This window comes from Poecilia reticulata, chromosome 18, assembly GCF_904066995.2.
Source record: "Poecilia reticulata chromosome 18, P_reticulata-male-v2, whole genome shotgun sequence".
Lineage (NCBI taxonomy): Eukaryota > Metazoa > Chordata > Actinopteri > Cyprinodontiformes > Poeciliidae > Poecilia > Poecilia reticulata.
The window spans coordinates 13,101,783-13,117,526 of record NC_088847.1 but is presented as its reverse complement, the minus strand read 5'-3'; the positions used below and the strand labels follow the sequence as shown (position 1 = coordinate 13,117,526).

At 41.6% G+C, this 15,744-nt stretch overlaps 1 protein-coding gene across 1 annotated transcript; it reads right to left on the bottom strand.

Annotated features, from left to right (window-relative positions):
- Positions 1 to 668: 668 nt before the first annotated feature.
- dthd1 (death domain containing 1) lies at positions 669 to 15,281 on the bottom strand. Its single transcript, XM_017310299.2, has 9 exons — positions 14,341 to 15,281; positions 12,787 to 13,105; positions 11,770 to 11,949; positions 11,085 to 11,332; positions 10,841 to 10,996; positions 8,474 to 8,757; positions 7,460 to 7,713; positions 7,316 to 7,373; positions 669 to 6,691 (listed from the first exon to the last, which is right to left on the bottom strand). Exons 1-9 carry the CDS (start codon positions 14,715 to 14,717, stop codon positions 6,381 to 6,383), a joined length of 2,187 nt encoding a protein of 728 aa, XP_017165788.2. The 5' UTR covers positions 14,718 to 15,281; the 3' UTR covers positions 669 to 6,380.
- Positions 15,282 to 15,744: the final 463 nt, after the last annotated feature.

Genomic DNA, 15,744 nt, shown 5'->3' with positions numbered 1-15,744 from the left:
ACTGGCTATGTAGTTTGGTTTAAAAAGTAATAAACTGCCCCCTTCAAATTAAACTACTGCTGATTAACTCGGACTGTTGAACAGGAAGTGGGAATCGTTTGGTTTCAGACACACTTCTCCTTTTATCGTCTCTTTGAAATGTTTAGAAGGAAGCGATCACTGACACTTTGAGAAGATAATACTGTACACTTAATCTGTCAATAGCAATTCATGCAGTCATTTCATGAGACTAAGTAATAAAAAAATAATAATAATCCTAACTGTATTGTCAAGAAATGAGTTTGCTGTGTTGTTACTTTGCTCTGTATGACTTGGATTAAATATTTAGTGCCAGAAATATGCACCAAGACATTCCTATTGTCTCAAACTTTTATATTGATGGTTTGAGCTTCAGTCATCTGGAGATTTTACCCAAGCATAAACCGAACTGGGTCCTGTCTTCTCTTCCTGGCGTCGCCTATGATGTATAAAAGCAGTGAGTTTGAAGTGTCGCTTCAAAATAACATCCACTCGAGTTACAAAGCCATTGCATCATGATTTTGCCTTCCTCAAATTGCTTAAAAGTATTAAAAAAAATTTTTAAAAAACCTCAGTGTATGCAAACAACTGACTTCAAACAATGTCAATAGAACATCTATTATTATTCTGGTAGAACATCTCTCTATTATTATTCTGGTATTTAGGAATTTGGCATAACTTTCACAAAGCGTGACAAGTCCAGTCTGATTTTTAAAGTCACATCTTAGCAGAGTTCACGTGAACGTCGGTGGGCTTCGGCTGTAGCCGCCACTGGCTGTGCCCTCGTTCTGACCCGCTCAGCCTCGGAGGATCCTCTCGGTGAAACCAGACACGTCTTTGAGTGCGAGAGAAAGAAATTAAGCCGGGTTTCCTCGTCTCTCCCCGTCTCGTGCTTACTCTCGCAGAACACGTAGACACCGCTAACGTCCCATCCGGCAGCTTCACACGCCGGCGGGCGCAGTGTTACTACTCTCTCTCTCTAACCCACACGCTTCACCGTTTCCCATCGTGTCACACCTTCCTCCTTCATTCCCTCGTGGCTTTTCTCCTGTTTATTCGCTCCTCCGTCACTCGCCTGCCTCCTCTTCAACCCCTGCTTCTTTCTCCATCAATCCACTCTTTTTCTTCACCTTGCTTTTTTTTTATTGCTCCATATCACAACATCTCAAATATGAGTGGAGAATTTACACAGTAAACAATACCAATTAACTTTTTTTTTTTTTTTACCAGAAAATGGTCAAAAAAGGACAAAGAGGCATAGCAGGAATTGATGTTTTGTACCTTTTTATATTTGATGATTTAGCACGGATAAATGTGACGCATATTTTTATGCTTATGTTAAACCCCTGCAGCAATGGCTCTTGCTTAAAACCCCTGAAAAACAAAATTCCCTTGAAAAATCATTGGCTGAGTTTTTAAAAACCTCCATCCAATAGGCTTGGCTTTGCCTCAAATCGCACATAACTTCCTTTCTGTACTGGTTCCAAACTCCAAAAGCTTTGCCCACTCGGTTTCATTTGTGCCATTCATGCTGCATGAATGACTTTCAATTAGCTTAGATCTGGAAGGAGGCTGCGGCGCTGCTGACATGCGTCAATCTTCTGCAGCTTGTTCAGGACTGTGGCCTAAATTCCCCCGGAAAAGAAAAAAATAATAAAAAATAAATAAAAATCTCTGCAGCTACTTTCTGTTTTGCATCTAGTTTGCAGTAAAGTTCACTCCTCAACTCTTACTAATTAGGTCAGTGTTTCCCAAACGGTACGCTGTGGGATTTTAGTGAACGCCAGACATTATCATTTCAAAACAAGCATGTAAATAAATGCATTTCTAGTTCATGAGGCCAGGATTTTCTCACTTATTACTCAGACGAGGTCCCGCTCTTTAAACTTTGGACACATTTTTTTTTTATTGATAGAATAAAATCTACTGCCTCCTCTTTTTAAAGGCATTAGGTCAAATGCATTGTCAGTCGGGGGGGGGGAAATGCACCAGGGGCAGAAAGCTCCACAAACCATGCTCACAGTGGAACATGGTGGTGGCAGCATCAAGCATCAGACTGTGGGAATCCTTTACATTAGCAAGAACAGATAAGCTTGACAGGGAAGATGAAATACAAGGCATTCCCTGATGGAAAAACCCCCCAAAAAACCTCAGTGAGAAGCTGCGAAAGACTAGAGACGAGATAAAACTCACAATATTTGTGGCAAGACTTAAAAATTGATGTTCTAAGTCTAGTCTGATCTTGACCTATTTTGCGGAGAAGAATGGACAAAATATTCTGTTTCTAGTTGAGGAAAGCTGGTAGGGATGCACCCCAAATGGTTGTAAATAATTTAGCGAGTTACTGTGTCGCTAAGCTGCAAAAACCAACAAGAAAATGTAAGTCTAGACACTAGACCTGGACTTCCACACGCGAATGCCCACGGAGGACTTTGCAAAAACGATGTTGCGAACTGTAAAGCTGAGATATAGAAATCATGCAATGTTCACATAAAGTACATAAATTATTTTAGATGTTACTTCTAAACCAGAAAACCTATTATGTACTGTATGTATTGTAGTACGTTTTATGTCGAATCTATTTTTCTCTTCTAGCTTTATGTTACGCTAACAATATTTACTAGCTCACCTTCTTTTTTTTTTTGTTTTCCTGTTTTGATATTTCCTTTCATGTTCTAGAATTTTAAATGCAAATGTCCACGAAATAATATGTTAAAGTAGAGAACTGCAACAGGCCTTGTTGTTTTTGGAGAAACTTTCGAGTGTGTTGCTTAGAAACCGTTAACAAAACCAACCAGGTTTGAGACCTCCATTTAGAATAAATTGTGCTAAATTTAGTGAGTTTTCAAAAAGCCTGGACAATTAAACAAGCCTTAGAGATATAAAGCATATTTCACCCATTAATGGCTGACAAGAAATACAGTGTTATTTCCAAAAAATGAAATGTGCTGCGGTCTGTTTGTTCTCGTTGCACATCATCGTTCCTAACTAAGTACTCTGCATCTAGACCACATCAAACTGCTTCACTCTGAGATCAGCAGCTGATTGAAGGGATATCGACTCACGCTTTCCCCCGTGCCCCCCTAAAAAAAAGGAACACAGAGTGAAGAAGGTGATGAAATGCATGACGAAACAGACGAGGTATCTTTCAGCATCTCCTTCTGATTGCACCCTTCTCCAATGCCTCATCAACCCTCTGTTTCTGCCGCTGCTGGACGGCGGCTGTACCCTCCCAGAGTGACTGGCTGCGTGGCCTTTTCAATAATGTAGGGCGGGGGGTTTGGGGGGGAGAGAAGAGAGATAAAATGAGGGAGGAAACGATTTCTTGGCCCAGCAGGAGCCCCCCGGTGTGACATTTACCTCTTGGGTTGTCAGCGTGTGGGTCTCTCTCTGTGCATGTTAGACGGCCCCAAAGCCAGACTAATGATACCTCCCTCCGGCTCGCTGACTCGGAGGGCAAAAGTCTCTCCTGCCAGTCACCTCGTTTAGAATCTCACCGAATGGAGGGAAAGGGGACTTTTGCAACGAACTACGACAGAGATATTACCACTTGAGAGTACGTGTGAAGTTGAGAAACGCCACAACAGCTATGCAAGGGGAAAAGGAGCATTAATAATTAAAAAGAAGGGATCGATACGTTTAATCCATCAACTCCTCCTTTACTCTTTTATACGTCATTAACCTTACTCCTCCCTCCCCAGTATCGGCGGCCCGGGGTGGTCTCGTCTCTCCTCCAGAGAACCCCACCAACCCCCCACCTGAGCTCCCAGCGTCTATCATTAGCTCCCTGCCTTAAGCTCAGGGCCTGCAGAATGTCACACAGCTGGACTGTGAGGCTCTGAAGGCATATGAAACCGGAAAAACTCCTGTGAGCGCCTTGAAAAAGCTGGAGCTGGAGCAGTTTTAGATACGGCAGGCAATTCGCCGAAACCCTGTGGAAACCAGCTGCAGCCGACAATTACGTTTTCATTTGAAACACAAGTAAATATCTCATTACAAGGGCCGTTCCCCAGCTGTGCGATGGCACACAAAAGATTATCGGCCATTATTGTTTACGGGATTCGCTTACAAAACGCTGCTATTTTTGTGCGTCTGGTGTTTATTTCAAAGCGTTAGGGTTCTTGGACTGTAAATCTGAAATAGATTTTTCTACAATAACCCTGTTATACCAGTTTGTATTTTTATTGAAAAGATGTAGATTTTAGTTAGCGGGGTTGGATTGTTATGCCCAATTTACTTTTTTGACGTTTATAACATGTTATAACGCCATTCCTGTCTCAAACACAGACATGGATTGTTGCTTTAGCGAAACTGCGAGGTTGTTGAGATCCAGCCGCTCGATTTGTTCAGATAAAAGTAAAAATATGGAACTGTTCCGTCTGTGCCACCTAAAGTTGAACTAAACCACTGCTGCTTTGAATAAGTAGTTGAGCATAATGCTGTTTTTGTTATCTCAGATCAGTTTGAATGCATACACAATTGAATTGAAATGATGTTTTTGTAAAGTGCCTCCAGACATTTGCTGTGAATTTGCGCCCGTAGTGACCTCATGTCACGCTAAGCAGCAGTTCTGTCTGCACTGATGAACATTTAACTGCCTCAGCATGTTATAAGCTTGAAACAAAAGAGAAGTCTGACCTATTTCTGAGTAGTTTAACTGCCACGTTATACAATCCAATCCTATTCTACTGATTAAATTATGCCTATGTGTAAAATAGTTATCCATCCAAGGAAGACCAACCGGTTTAATCGAGTAATTGACTTTGAAGCAATCCCTCGTACCAGGCAAACATATGCTTACATTTTAGTCTTGCTTATAGAGAGCCAAAATAAGTTTTCGCAAAGACAAGTGCCACATAAGTGGCAGTGTTACGGTAGGTCGTAAAATCCAAAGATGATGCCCCAGTTTACGCCACTTTGATCAAGTAAAACATGGAAAGCATCGATAGGTGTTTTTAGATGGACTTTTATCAGTATTACTTGTTTTCATCCTATAATCATCCTTATCAAACACTGAGCTTACTAGCCTTGTTTATCTGAAACACACATCAGCTCACAGACATCAAAACATATTAGGCTTTTAAGAACTTCAGTGTGATGGGCCCACAGATATAAGTTAAAAAAAAAACGCACATTATCGATTTTGCATGGTTCTTTGTGGTAGCATGCACCAGAGCATCTGCATAGAGTGATGCACCAAAGTTCAAATGATCACACAGCAACAGGATTTGAGCAACTGTCACTCAATCAAGCGGATAAATCAGTAAATATCGTCAAATGTGAGGCAGATCTCAACTATTTGAATTATGAAAACAGTAAGCTGAGGGATAGGCCTTTTGTTTTCTAATCACATCTCAACAAGTGCTGTCAAGTTTTAAAAAACGACTCTGTGTCAAGGAGCTGAGAGGAGGTCACGACTCAGTGTTTGTTTATGAGAGAGACGATGGAAGATGGTCCACTAAATCTCTCTGCTGTCGCTGAAGACAGACTTCTGAGCAAAGTGAGTATTTTGGTCTCTTTCACAGATAAAAATAAGAGTTTTGAACAATAAATCAAAAAAAGGATTTCTGACGAATTAATAAGAGAATCATACATTTATTTTGTAGATTGCCTTTTGTTTAGATTAGTTATGCTAAAAAAAAAAAAAAAACACAAGTTGGGATGAACGTACACCGACTTTCAGACAGAAAATTTCTTAAAATTACAAAACCAAAACCCTTGTATGACCTTTATGTTACATGGTACATGTTGTCATTAGATGCTACTACCCCTACAGTCCAGTGTTGATGTTTAATAAAGATTAATAAAGATGCTTTTCTCTTTTCTTTTTTTTTTTTTTACCAAAAAACCGTTGAACCCTGAGCTTTGCAGAGTCTGTCATATAAAACAAAACAATAAACCCCAGCACAGATGCTCACTTAAGACAGCGTTGCTAAAGACAATTTAAAAAAAATCAGCTTGTCAGCCTTCAATCCAGCTGAAATTCTTTGCTCTATAAACATAAAGTAAAATAAAAAAAAACACAAAGAACTGCAGGAATAATGCATAAAGGATTATTCCAATATTGTCCCACTACACACCGTTTGACTGATCAGGTCCTCCATATTGTCTGAAAGTTCCTGAGACATGATAGGAAGAGGTGTACAGGGCAATTAGCTGAAATCTCACAATCATTTCTTTTGTTGATTAAAAATGAAATGTCTAGATTGCATTTACTACAAAAGCTGCTCCCCAAATCAAAAGAGGAACCTCTTTCCGCAATATTGTCTCTCTGTGCAATACTGTCCTCTTGTGGAATAAACTGATTACTACATTATGCTTCTAAAATTAAGCCGGTGTGATTTAAAAAACATTTTTTTTGATCACTTTCTAAAACTCCTTGCTTCAGAAAGTTCTGCCTCTCGCAGCAGCACCTCTCGGGCCAGATCCGGTCTGCCTACTCTGCCCAGGCTCCCAGCGAGTTGGGAGGCCTTCGGGTGGCGTGTGACGGCAGGCAGCGCTCGTCTCCACATGGCCAGGACGCGAAAGGCCTGTTCTGATGGACTGTCCCTGGAGCGGAGCTTCACCAGCCGGGCTGCGCTGCGACTGAGACGCAGGGAGGACACCAGCAGAGACGTCTCCTCGGGAGACAGCTCCCCAGACAGCCAGAGGAGAAGGGCGTCCGAAAGAGGCTCTGATAGATTTTAAAACAGCAATAGACACCATAAAAAAAAAAATGTTTAGACAGTCCTCTTCAACTTTTCCACATTTTGTCATGTTATAAAGGATTGTCCAGTTGCTGCTCATTTTGTCTGATCACCCACTGGACATGTCCCACCCATGCACTGAGTAAAAGAACAACTCACTGGGTAATGGTAAGTTGGACTAAAAAATTATACACCAATCAAGAGAAATATTACTTTCGTACAATAAAATGTCAGCAAGTGCTAATTTACAGTTGCTAACTCCACATGGCAACAATATTTGACATGGGACGTTTATTTTTGTTGAGTATTAAAAATAATATAGAATCACAATAATAGTTTTTCCACGTGCAATATAATTTAGTGTGTATTATTCAATGTCATTTTAAATATTTTTCTTTCATCATGCTAGCTTGGTGCTCTCTGGTGCCCCCTGGTGGCGTGGCGGTCCTTGAGCAGCTGCTTAACTCGCAGTTGCCCTGGGCCAGCCCTGGCTCCACAGCATATAATTTTAATAAAATGTGAAAAAAAAATTTTGAGGTAAAAAATACTTCAGCAATGCACCTGAGAGCAGCACCAAGAGCTGCTTCTAATCCGCTGACTGAATCACCTACCTGCCTCCTCGGATATCTTCACTCTGGTGGCAGCCGGCCGATGGATCACTCTCGCTTTCTGGAATCACACAAATTTAACGTGTTGAAAGATCTTAAAGGTCTTTTTTGCCTAAGTGAAAAAGATGTCTACCGAGACTTCTGCACCTTTGGTAAACTCAGAGGCAGCTTACAAACTGGGTCTGCCAGGAGCTTTGCATCCCTCGGAACAGCTTTGTCCCCGCTCCGCTCCAGCTCAGCTCTGGTGACTCTATAAAACAGGGCCGTGCCCTTGTAGCAAGGCGAGCTGTAATTCCCAAACGGGTCCACTTCGGTTAGGCGCACTAACAGCTCATTCCTCCGCTGACAGTGAAAGGTCAGCCGCTCGTGTGACTCCTCACTCGTGTTGCTCTGTGTGAAGGCTGCAGAGTGCACATGTGCAAAAATCACAAGCTCGTACAAGCATCCCCCCCCCTGTGAAATGTTGCATTTAAAAACTTCTACTATAAAGAAACTGATTTCTTTTAATTTCACTTTACCGGTTGGAACTTATCTGTTTTAAGATATTTGTTTCTATATACCCTCTGTGGCCTGTGAAGGCTTGTCTATAAATTACCACTCACGTTCCACCATCACCCATCATTATTTCACTAAATTATAAATAGCCTATGTTGGATTTAGCCCACTTTCAGTTCCTCTGTTCTTCTGGGGATCTATGTAGCTTTTCTGCCTTTGGGTTGTTACTTTTTTGTGTTGAACTTCCTGTGCTTTCACCCCTTTTAGTTTTGGTAAGGGCGGTGAGAACATTTGAAATCAGTCACTGAATGGTTTGGAAAACAGTGTGCAAGGGTGAGACTTTAAACAACAAATGCCAACAGGCCCAGAACCTCTGGAGTAATGTTGTTTAGATGGGGGTAAACTTCCTCAGAGATACCAAACATTGGTAGCTACAGGAAACATCTGTGTAGTATTTCTTTAGCTAATGAAGGTAATACTAGCCATTACGAGTGTAGGGTGTCCTTAACACTATCCTCTCTAGAGACAAGTAAGAACAACGCGTAGACGTTGATCTCTCCTAAACATTCCATGATCGTACCTGATTTGAAGCACTCTGAACAGTCCCTTGTGTTGTTATTTGACACATAAAGGCCAGCAGACATGCGATTCTAGCCGCGCTCCCACCTGTGGATGTGATGTTTCCACTGAAGCGCAGGAGGAGCTGATCTCCTTCACACAGGGAGATCTCAGAGGAGGTCTCCACGGCGCCACCGGCAGCCCGCAGTCTGTTCAGCTCCCAGCCGAGGTCTCTGCTAGGCAACGCGGCCAGGAGGACGCTGTGAGGGTCGCCCTGCCCACGCTGGAGGACGACGGTCACCGGGTGGCGGCGGGCCGAGGCCTCCAGCTCCTCGGCCAGCGCAATAAGCTGGCAAGGCTGCAGTGGTGACAGGAGACGAACTGCAAGGAGTCTGGTGTGAAGAGGCACAGAGAGAAACTTAAGAAGTTTAACTTCATTTAAAGAGACTGGATTACCGCTGAGTGAAAAGGGTCTGCTATCAGGAAGTCAGAAATAATGTATTCATGGGAAACTAAGTGAATTATATAACCTAACGTGCATATATTATTCCCCACTAAGCTTGATTTAGATGAGAAGAACGAAGAGTTTTAGGGGGGAACAATTAAAATCACTTCTTAAAGCCAGTTTTGTCACATGTAATGTCGTTTTCAGCAATCGGCTAGAGAAGACGGGTTTCAATTTTCAGTTTTTTTTCCAAGTACTTCCCAAAGGAATCCAAGCAACACAAACCAGGTGAAGGTAAGCTTTATTTAACCGTAATGTTCAGCGGTTACTGATTTACTCGTGACTAAAAGTGATCAGAGAAAACCATAATGAAGTGGAAGTAGTCAATGAAACATTTCACAATTTTATTGAGGAACCGAATGAGGAACGAAGCAACAATAAAGCTGGCAATCACAATTTAATCTATAGGCAATCTATTATGTAAGTTTGATTTGTATTATTTTATGTTGCACTGAAACATATTTTCTTAACTCTTAAACAATGCAAAAAGTTAGGTTATTTTTTAGTATAAACATTTACAGCATTTAAGAACAAGTCACATTAGTTAATGATAACTGATGTTTTGATAACCACACATGACATTTTGAACCAGTATCAGAGCAGTGATTAAACTTTTGATTTCTTGCTAGATATGGACAGCGTTACTTATTAAAGATTTGTGTGGTGTCTAAAAAGGATATTTATGACTTGGTAGCTTTAGTTCAGCACAGGTAGCTTGAAGTAGTTCCTCCCTGGTATTTATCGGTTCCTCATAACATTAGCTCTTAATTCACATCAGCTAAATTAAGTTTGGGTCATTAATTTATGCATCTGAAAGCAGCACTAAAACAAATAGTCAGGTAAATGTCTGGACCACGGAAACAGCTCAACATTTTGTTTTTCAGTCATTGTGTTGCAGACATTTTACTGGGTCCACCTTTGATCAGGTCCAGGTCCAGTGGTTGCAAAACCCAATGAGCACCACGCTGCTTGATACACTTTCATGAGCAGCTCGTGTTGATCTTCCACCATTTATTATGATGCTTTGTGTGTGAACATCTCGAGTTTAGTGTGATCTGTCGAAAAGACAAGTTGTTGCAAAGTCCTGCAGTTCATTCAAATAATACTTTACCAATTGGTGAAAAACTCTCCATCAGTCTTTGCCTCTAAAGAACGGGACTGAAAACTAACTTCACTAATACTTCCACTGTGGTTTCACTTCGGGTTTTTTAAATGTTGCATGCAAACATTTTCTGGTGCTCTATTCTCGGTTCAGGTACAAGAAGCTACATCATCTTCCTTTGCAGTGAGCATAACTTCACACAGACACTGTAAAAGTGAGGAAGGGGAAGCAAGGTGAGAGCATGACTGTACAAATCAGCTAGAAACACACAGAGAGATGTGGTGAGAGATACGAGATTATTTCAGCTCTTTAAAGCGTTTCCCTACACTGTTTTTAGCAAACAGAATTTGCTGAGTGGGTGAAACTGTGTCCACGGCGAAGCTTGTCCACATCTTGCCCAGTGACAGAAGGAACTTTGCTGATTTGTGTTATTGACTTGGCAACAATGAGTAATAGTGTTTGGTGGAAGTCATTGTGAGAATCTGAATGCTTAGAAAACTGCTCTGGCTTTCAAACACGGTGGTGACGGCATGGCGGGCTTTTTTTGGATGCCAATGGGTTTTTACTGTCTCACTTTGGACAATTAATGTTTTCTTAGCATATACGTTCCAGCTTACATCTAAATTCTGTTTAGTTTTTTTCTCTTCAGAAAAGCAAAACATCCGTTGATCCATCTAACGATTGTCTGTAGCCGCTCATCTTAGGAAGCTGGGGGAGCTGGGCAGAACCCACGTCTCCATCAGGAGAACAGGTGAACTCCATGCAAAAAACATACAAAAAACAAAGACCTGATTGATCCAATGTGCCACCATGCAGCTCAAATAAGCAAATTAAATAAGTTAAATAACCAGGATGTTGTTTTACTAACCTGTCAAAGATCTCTATGAGATCAAAGGACACCAGTCCGTTCTTCTGGTTCCTGATGACTATTTTCTCAAGGACAGTCCACTGTTTGTCTCTTGAGCCGAGAACAACCAGCAACTCATTGGACGTCTCGTTAGATCTCACATAAGCACCAAAGATTCTGATAGAGACGCAGAAGACAAAACCAGCTTAGCAACAAGACTAAGAAACAACAAAGACGATTTACTGTTCCTGCACTTTTGACCCACCTTTCTTTGCTTGAGGGAATTGAGGGATCACCAGGAGCCCCAACCTGGTGTGCTTTTCTTTCCTTCCTCCTTTTTCCCTCCTTTTTCTCAGAGCTTGGTGGACACGGAAGCGTGACTGTGACGGGTCTCCTAAGTGGCTGCGAGATAGGGTGGGTGAGGTGGAGCAGCGGGCTGACTGACACCACCGACTCATAGGCGTCGTTCCCGGACTTGACGGCCGCCAGAAGGACGGCGTCCACCGGCTGGACCTGAGACAGATGAGCAAACATCTGTTTGGCACGACTCGGACGGAGACGCTGAATGATATGAGGACACGTTTCTCCTGACGCTTTCATTTCGCCGACAGCAGGTTGTTTAATCAGCGCGGAGCCGAGCAGAGTGGGAGCTGATGTTTCTTGACGCGAGATCAAGCAGCAAACTGCTGCAGCGACGTCAGTTCAGAAATGTCTGGACTCACATGTACATTGAAATGTGCCGTGCAGCTGTTCTTGTTCTCTTTCTGCACAGCAAACATCTGCGACAGCGTATCTCTGAACTGCAAGCTGCCCGTCTTTCTTCCTCCTCTCTACTCTGAATTTCAAAATGTTTCAACCATTTCAGAACAATCTGTTTATGTGTTAATGCACTTGGTCAGGCCTCCCACTCTGCAAAAGAAGATTTGGTGATCAGCTTATTCTCTCCATACCATTGTTTGGGCCATTACTGGAGCAGTGAAGGATCCTGGGAGGTAGTCCAGACAGATCCGAGGGTCCATGGGGATTTTGAGTGACAACCCCTTCCTGGGAACGTTGTACATTTCTCTTTTTGGACGTGAAACTACAGCAAATATGCCCAAGGAGTACACCTTCACCTCTGCAAAACAGCCCTGTAAAGTATATAAAACATATATTTGTTTTGATTATTTTCATTGCATTAAGTAGTAAGATAAAGTAAAAAAAAAGAAAAGGTATACAGCTGTAGGGAAATTACAACGTAAACACAATATATCACTGCAGGGGAAAAGCATTATATTTAGTTTGCATTTCATGAAATAATAGAATATTGATAAAGTTATCTATCAATCAACTTGCACATGTCAGTTTTGTGTATTTTTTAAGATAAATCTTTGTAAACCTTTGGTTGGGGGCTCTGTGAAGTAGCTGCCTCACTGTAAATTAGCTTTAACTTTGCTAAATATAACTTTTTCTTTTGTTAAGCGGAGTTATGCTGGTTACCAAACGGGTTGCATCACGACGAAATAAAATAACGTGGAAGCTACAAAGTGGCATCTTAAGATGTCAGCAATCTTGGGGACACACAGATCTTCAAAATACATATAAAAAAAACAATCATCCTCAGCAAAATACACTCAAATTAACTTGATGACAACAAAGATGAGAATTGCAAAGTGACAATAACAAAGCCCCGAGATCTTAAATTATTTGCAGGCAGACCTGAAAAGGTGTTTTGTCGACAAGGTGAACAAATACCTTTTTTCAACTCGTACATTTTAGAAGTAGTCCCATCAAATACAAAGGAATGTGTGTAAAATTCTAACTTGGAATAAAGTGTTATAAATAAGTGTTTGAGTAGTCATTTCTGACTGAACTAAAATAGGAAAAGCCTTATCAGATTTGATGTCAAACAATTGTTTTCTGTTTAGTAGGAAACTAAACAGAAAACTTTCTACGCGAGCAGGAAAAAAAAAAAAAAAAAGCAACACCTTTTGGCCTCCATGCACTTCCTCCGTCGTCACCGGGGTGATGTAGCTCACTCTCTCCTCCTCGTCAACGATCTTCACAGCGACCTCTCTGTGGCCGCTGCGGTGGCGCACGCAGAAGGGCACGGCCACGGTTACGGGGAAGCGGAAGGCGTCTCCGTCCTGAACTTTGACACGAATCACTCCGCTGACGAGCTCCTCCGAGCCGCTCGCCACCAGGCAGCTCAGCGTGTCGGCCGCCTCGCACGTCAGGGCTCCGGCAGGCGCTCGGACAAAACACGCGTTTGTCGCTTTGTCAGAGCCGTCCGTGTCACCGGTGAACCTGCGCGTTGTTTCAGAACACACGACAACAAAGATTTTGCAACACACCGCAGAGATAAGAGCACTTAAAAGCTTCTAAGCGCAAGTTTCAATGAAATATATGGGTGACTGCCTGCACTCATCTTCGAGCAACATTTGTTTGGGGAACTACTTTACCCCCCATGTCAGCTTCTGCCGGACTCGGTCTGTCCGTCTTAACCGAATTCTCATGACGTGTTTGGCTTTTCTTTTTTTTTTTTTCTTTTTAGCACAAATGCAGCCACTGACCTGACAGTGAACTGTACAAAAACTATCTAGCTGCGCGAGCTGAGCCCAGGAGGTCAACATGCGGGGCTGTGCGATAACGCGCTGCTGAGTTTCTGTCTGAATCAGTGAGCAGAAGAAATGAAGGAGCCGGTTTCCATTTATTTCCAGAAAAAAAAAGAAAAATAAATCAAGCTGCATGTTTTTCTTTTTTTTTCCTCTTCTGAGAACAAGATGCTAAATGTTTCTGTCATCAGAATGCTCTATTATTCTATAATAATAATAATAATAATAATAGTAGAATTTGAATTATTTTACATCACTTTAGTTAAACTTATATAAAAGGCAACCTATAAAAAAGTATCCACACTCTAACATTTTTTGCATTTTCGCAAAACGACCACAAAGTTGGTATTTTATATAATTATAAAATAATTATAATAGCAAAGTAGCGCACAACTGTGGAACAAGAATAAACTGTTATTTTCTGTTTTATTTTTTTTACTAATTAAAAATAGGAAAAGTGTGTCGTATTTTGTGAAGTAAAATTAAAGCTCATTTTACTTTAATTTTGCTAAATCAAATCTGAAGCAATTAACTGCCTCGAGAAGTCACATACTGTAATTTCTAACCACCTGCGGGTTTTTAATCTCAGTACAATTCCATCTTTTCTTCTGCGTCAGAGGTTTTTTTTTTTTTTTTTTTTGAAGAACATCTGAGAAACAAAAAGCATCACGAAGACCAAAGAACGCTGCACACAGGCCAAGGAGAAGGTTGTGGAGAAATTTAAAGCAGGTTACCATGACAAAATGTCACTGAATCAAATTAGGGCGCAGAAATCCTTGAGGACAGAGCAGAGGTTCATCTTCCAAAAGGACAACCACCTTAAATATGCAGACAGACTTGAAACTGCATAAAACGCATAGTCATGTATCAGAATGGCCCAGTCGAAGAAGTTAGAATAAAAACACTGTGATGGTTGTGGCAGCTCACCATGTTGTAATCCATTTATCTTCTGTTCTCCACTTAGTTTTATTCTCTCTGTCTTTCTCCTCTGCTTCCTGATTGCAAAAATCCTTCTCTTGACCTCTGACACTGGTTTTCTCTTCGGTCTCTTTCTCCGTGCTGCAGTTTGAACTGTTGAATCCCGAGTCCAGGGTGTTTTCTTCATCTTGAGCATCTTGAACTTCTTCTCTAAGATCCAGATTATATTCAGATTGCTGATTCCTGACGTCTTCCGTTTGATCTGGAACGTCCTCGTCTCTGGGTTCCTGAAAGGCGGCAGCCGACTCCTCGTGCGTGGATAACCGGAGCACTGCGGCGTCCAGCTTTGGAATGATTTTGGTCACTCTGTCCAGGAGGTCCTCCATGTCTTCCCCAACGCTCAAGAAAATGCTATCGGATTCTGAACAGGATGTAGTTTTATACTCTGAAACATCTGAAATAAAATAAAAACCATTTTAGTTTATAAACGGGCAAACAGTTTCACGAGAGATTAATGTAGTGCCTTTATTGTGCCCTTTGTCATAGGCTACGGCATATAGTGAATATACAATTCACTATATCTGAAATCTCATCTTAGCGTTTTGACAAGAAAGATAAATTTATTGGAACTGAGTCTGCATTTCTTCTGTCTTGTCTTACTCATGTCGACTTTGCAAAGGGTTTGTACCAGAAAATGACCAGTAGGGTTTATTTACACAATTTTGAGACTAAATACTTTCACTGGTATCTTTCCTGAAGATGGGGGGGAAAGTCTCAAAATAAATTAATCTTTTAAGGCAATAGTGCCAGTACTAGTGCTGCCTAGTGATGGCCCGGCGACCTGTCCAGGGTGTCACCTCTCATGATCGCTGGAGTTTTTGTACCTTAAAAAAATAAAAACGGCTTCAGGGGTGCAATCAATTACTTAAAAATAAATATGTTTAGAATATTTCAAGATTTCTCATACGAGAACCCACACGCGGTACCTTTTGTGGAGGCAGCGTGATCTTCATCGCCCCCTTGCGGAAACTTTTCAAGCATGCAGACGCATTCGTGAATAACCTTCCTCCAATCTGTCAGTATCTCCGCATGAAACTCACTCAGCTCTTTCAGTACTTCCACAACCTTCTCCTTCTGCTCTCTGACGACACTTCTGTTCCCCTTCTTGTCCTCCTCCTTGATTTCTTCTGTCCTGCACTTCCCTTCTTCTCTGTTGCCAAATGCTAATCCACAGCCCCTTTTTTCTTGAGAGCCCTTCTCCAAAGTGATGAGGAGACCGTCCCTGGCGTTTGTACCGAGAGGACAGTTTGCTTCGTTGATCTGATGACTTTCAGGTTGGTCTGTATCCATGCTAAACTGGAGAATGGCAAAGATGACAGGCTGAAATTCTCTCAGGGAGCCCTTTTTTGGTTG

Bases quoted from the DNA above. Each gene is read 5' to 3' on its own strand.
- dthd1 (XM_017310299.2), bottom strand. From the start codon at position 14,717: ATGGAGGACCTCCTGGACAGAGTGACCAAAATCATTCCAAAGCTGGAC. The intron at 11,950-12,786 runs GTGTTGCTTTTT...TATACTTTACAG, and splicing joins AAGTGCATGGAGGCCAAAAG to GGCTGTTTTGCAGAGGTGAA. The intron at 7,714-8,473 runs GTGGGAGCGCGG...TGCACTCTGCAG, and splicing joins TGGAAACATCACATCCACAG to CCTTCACACAGAGCAACACG.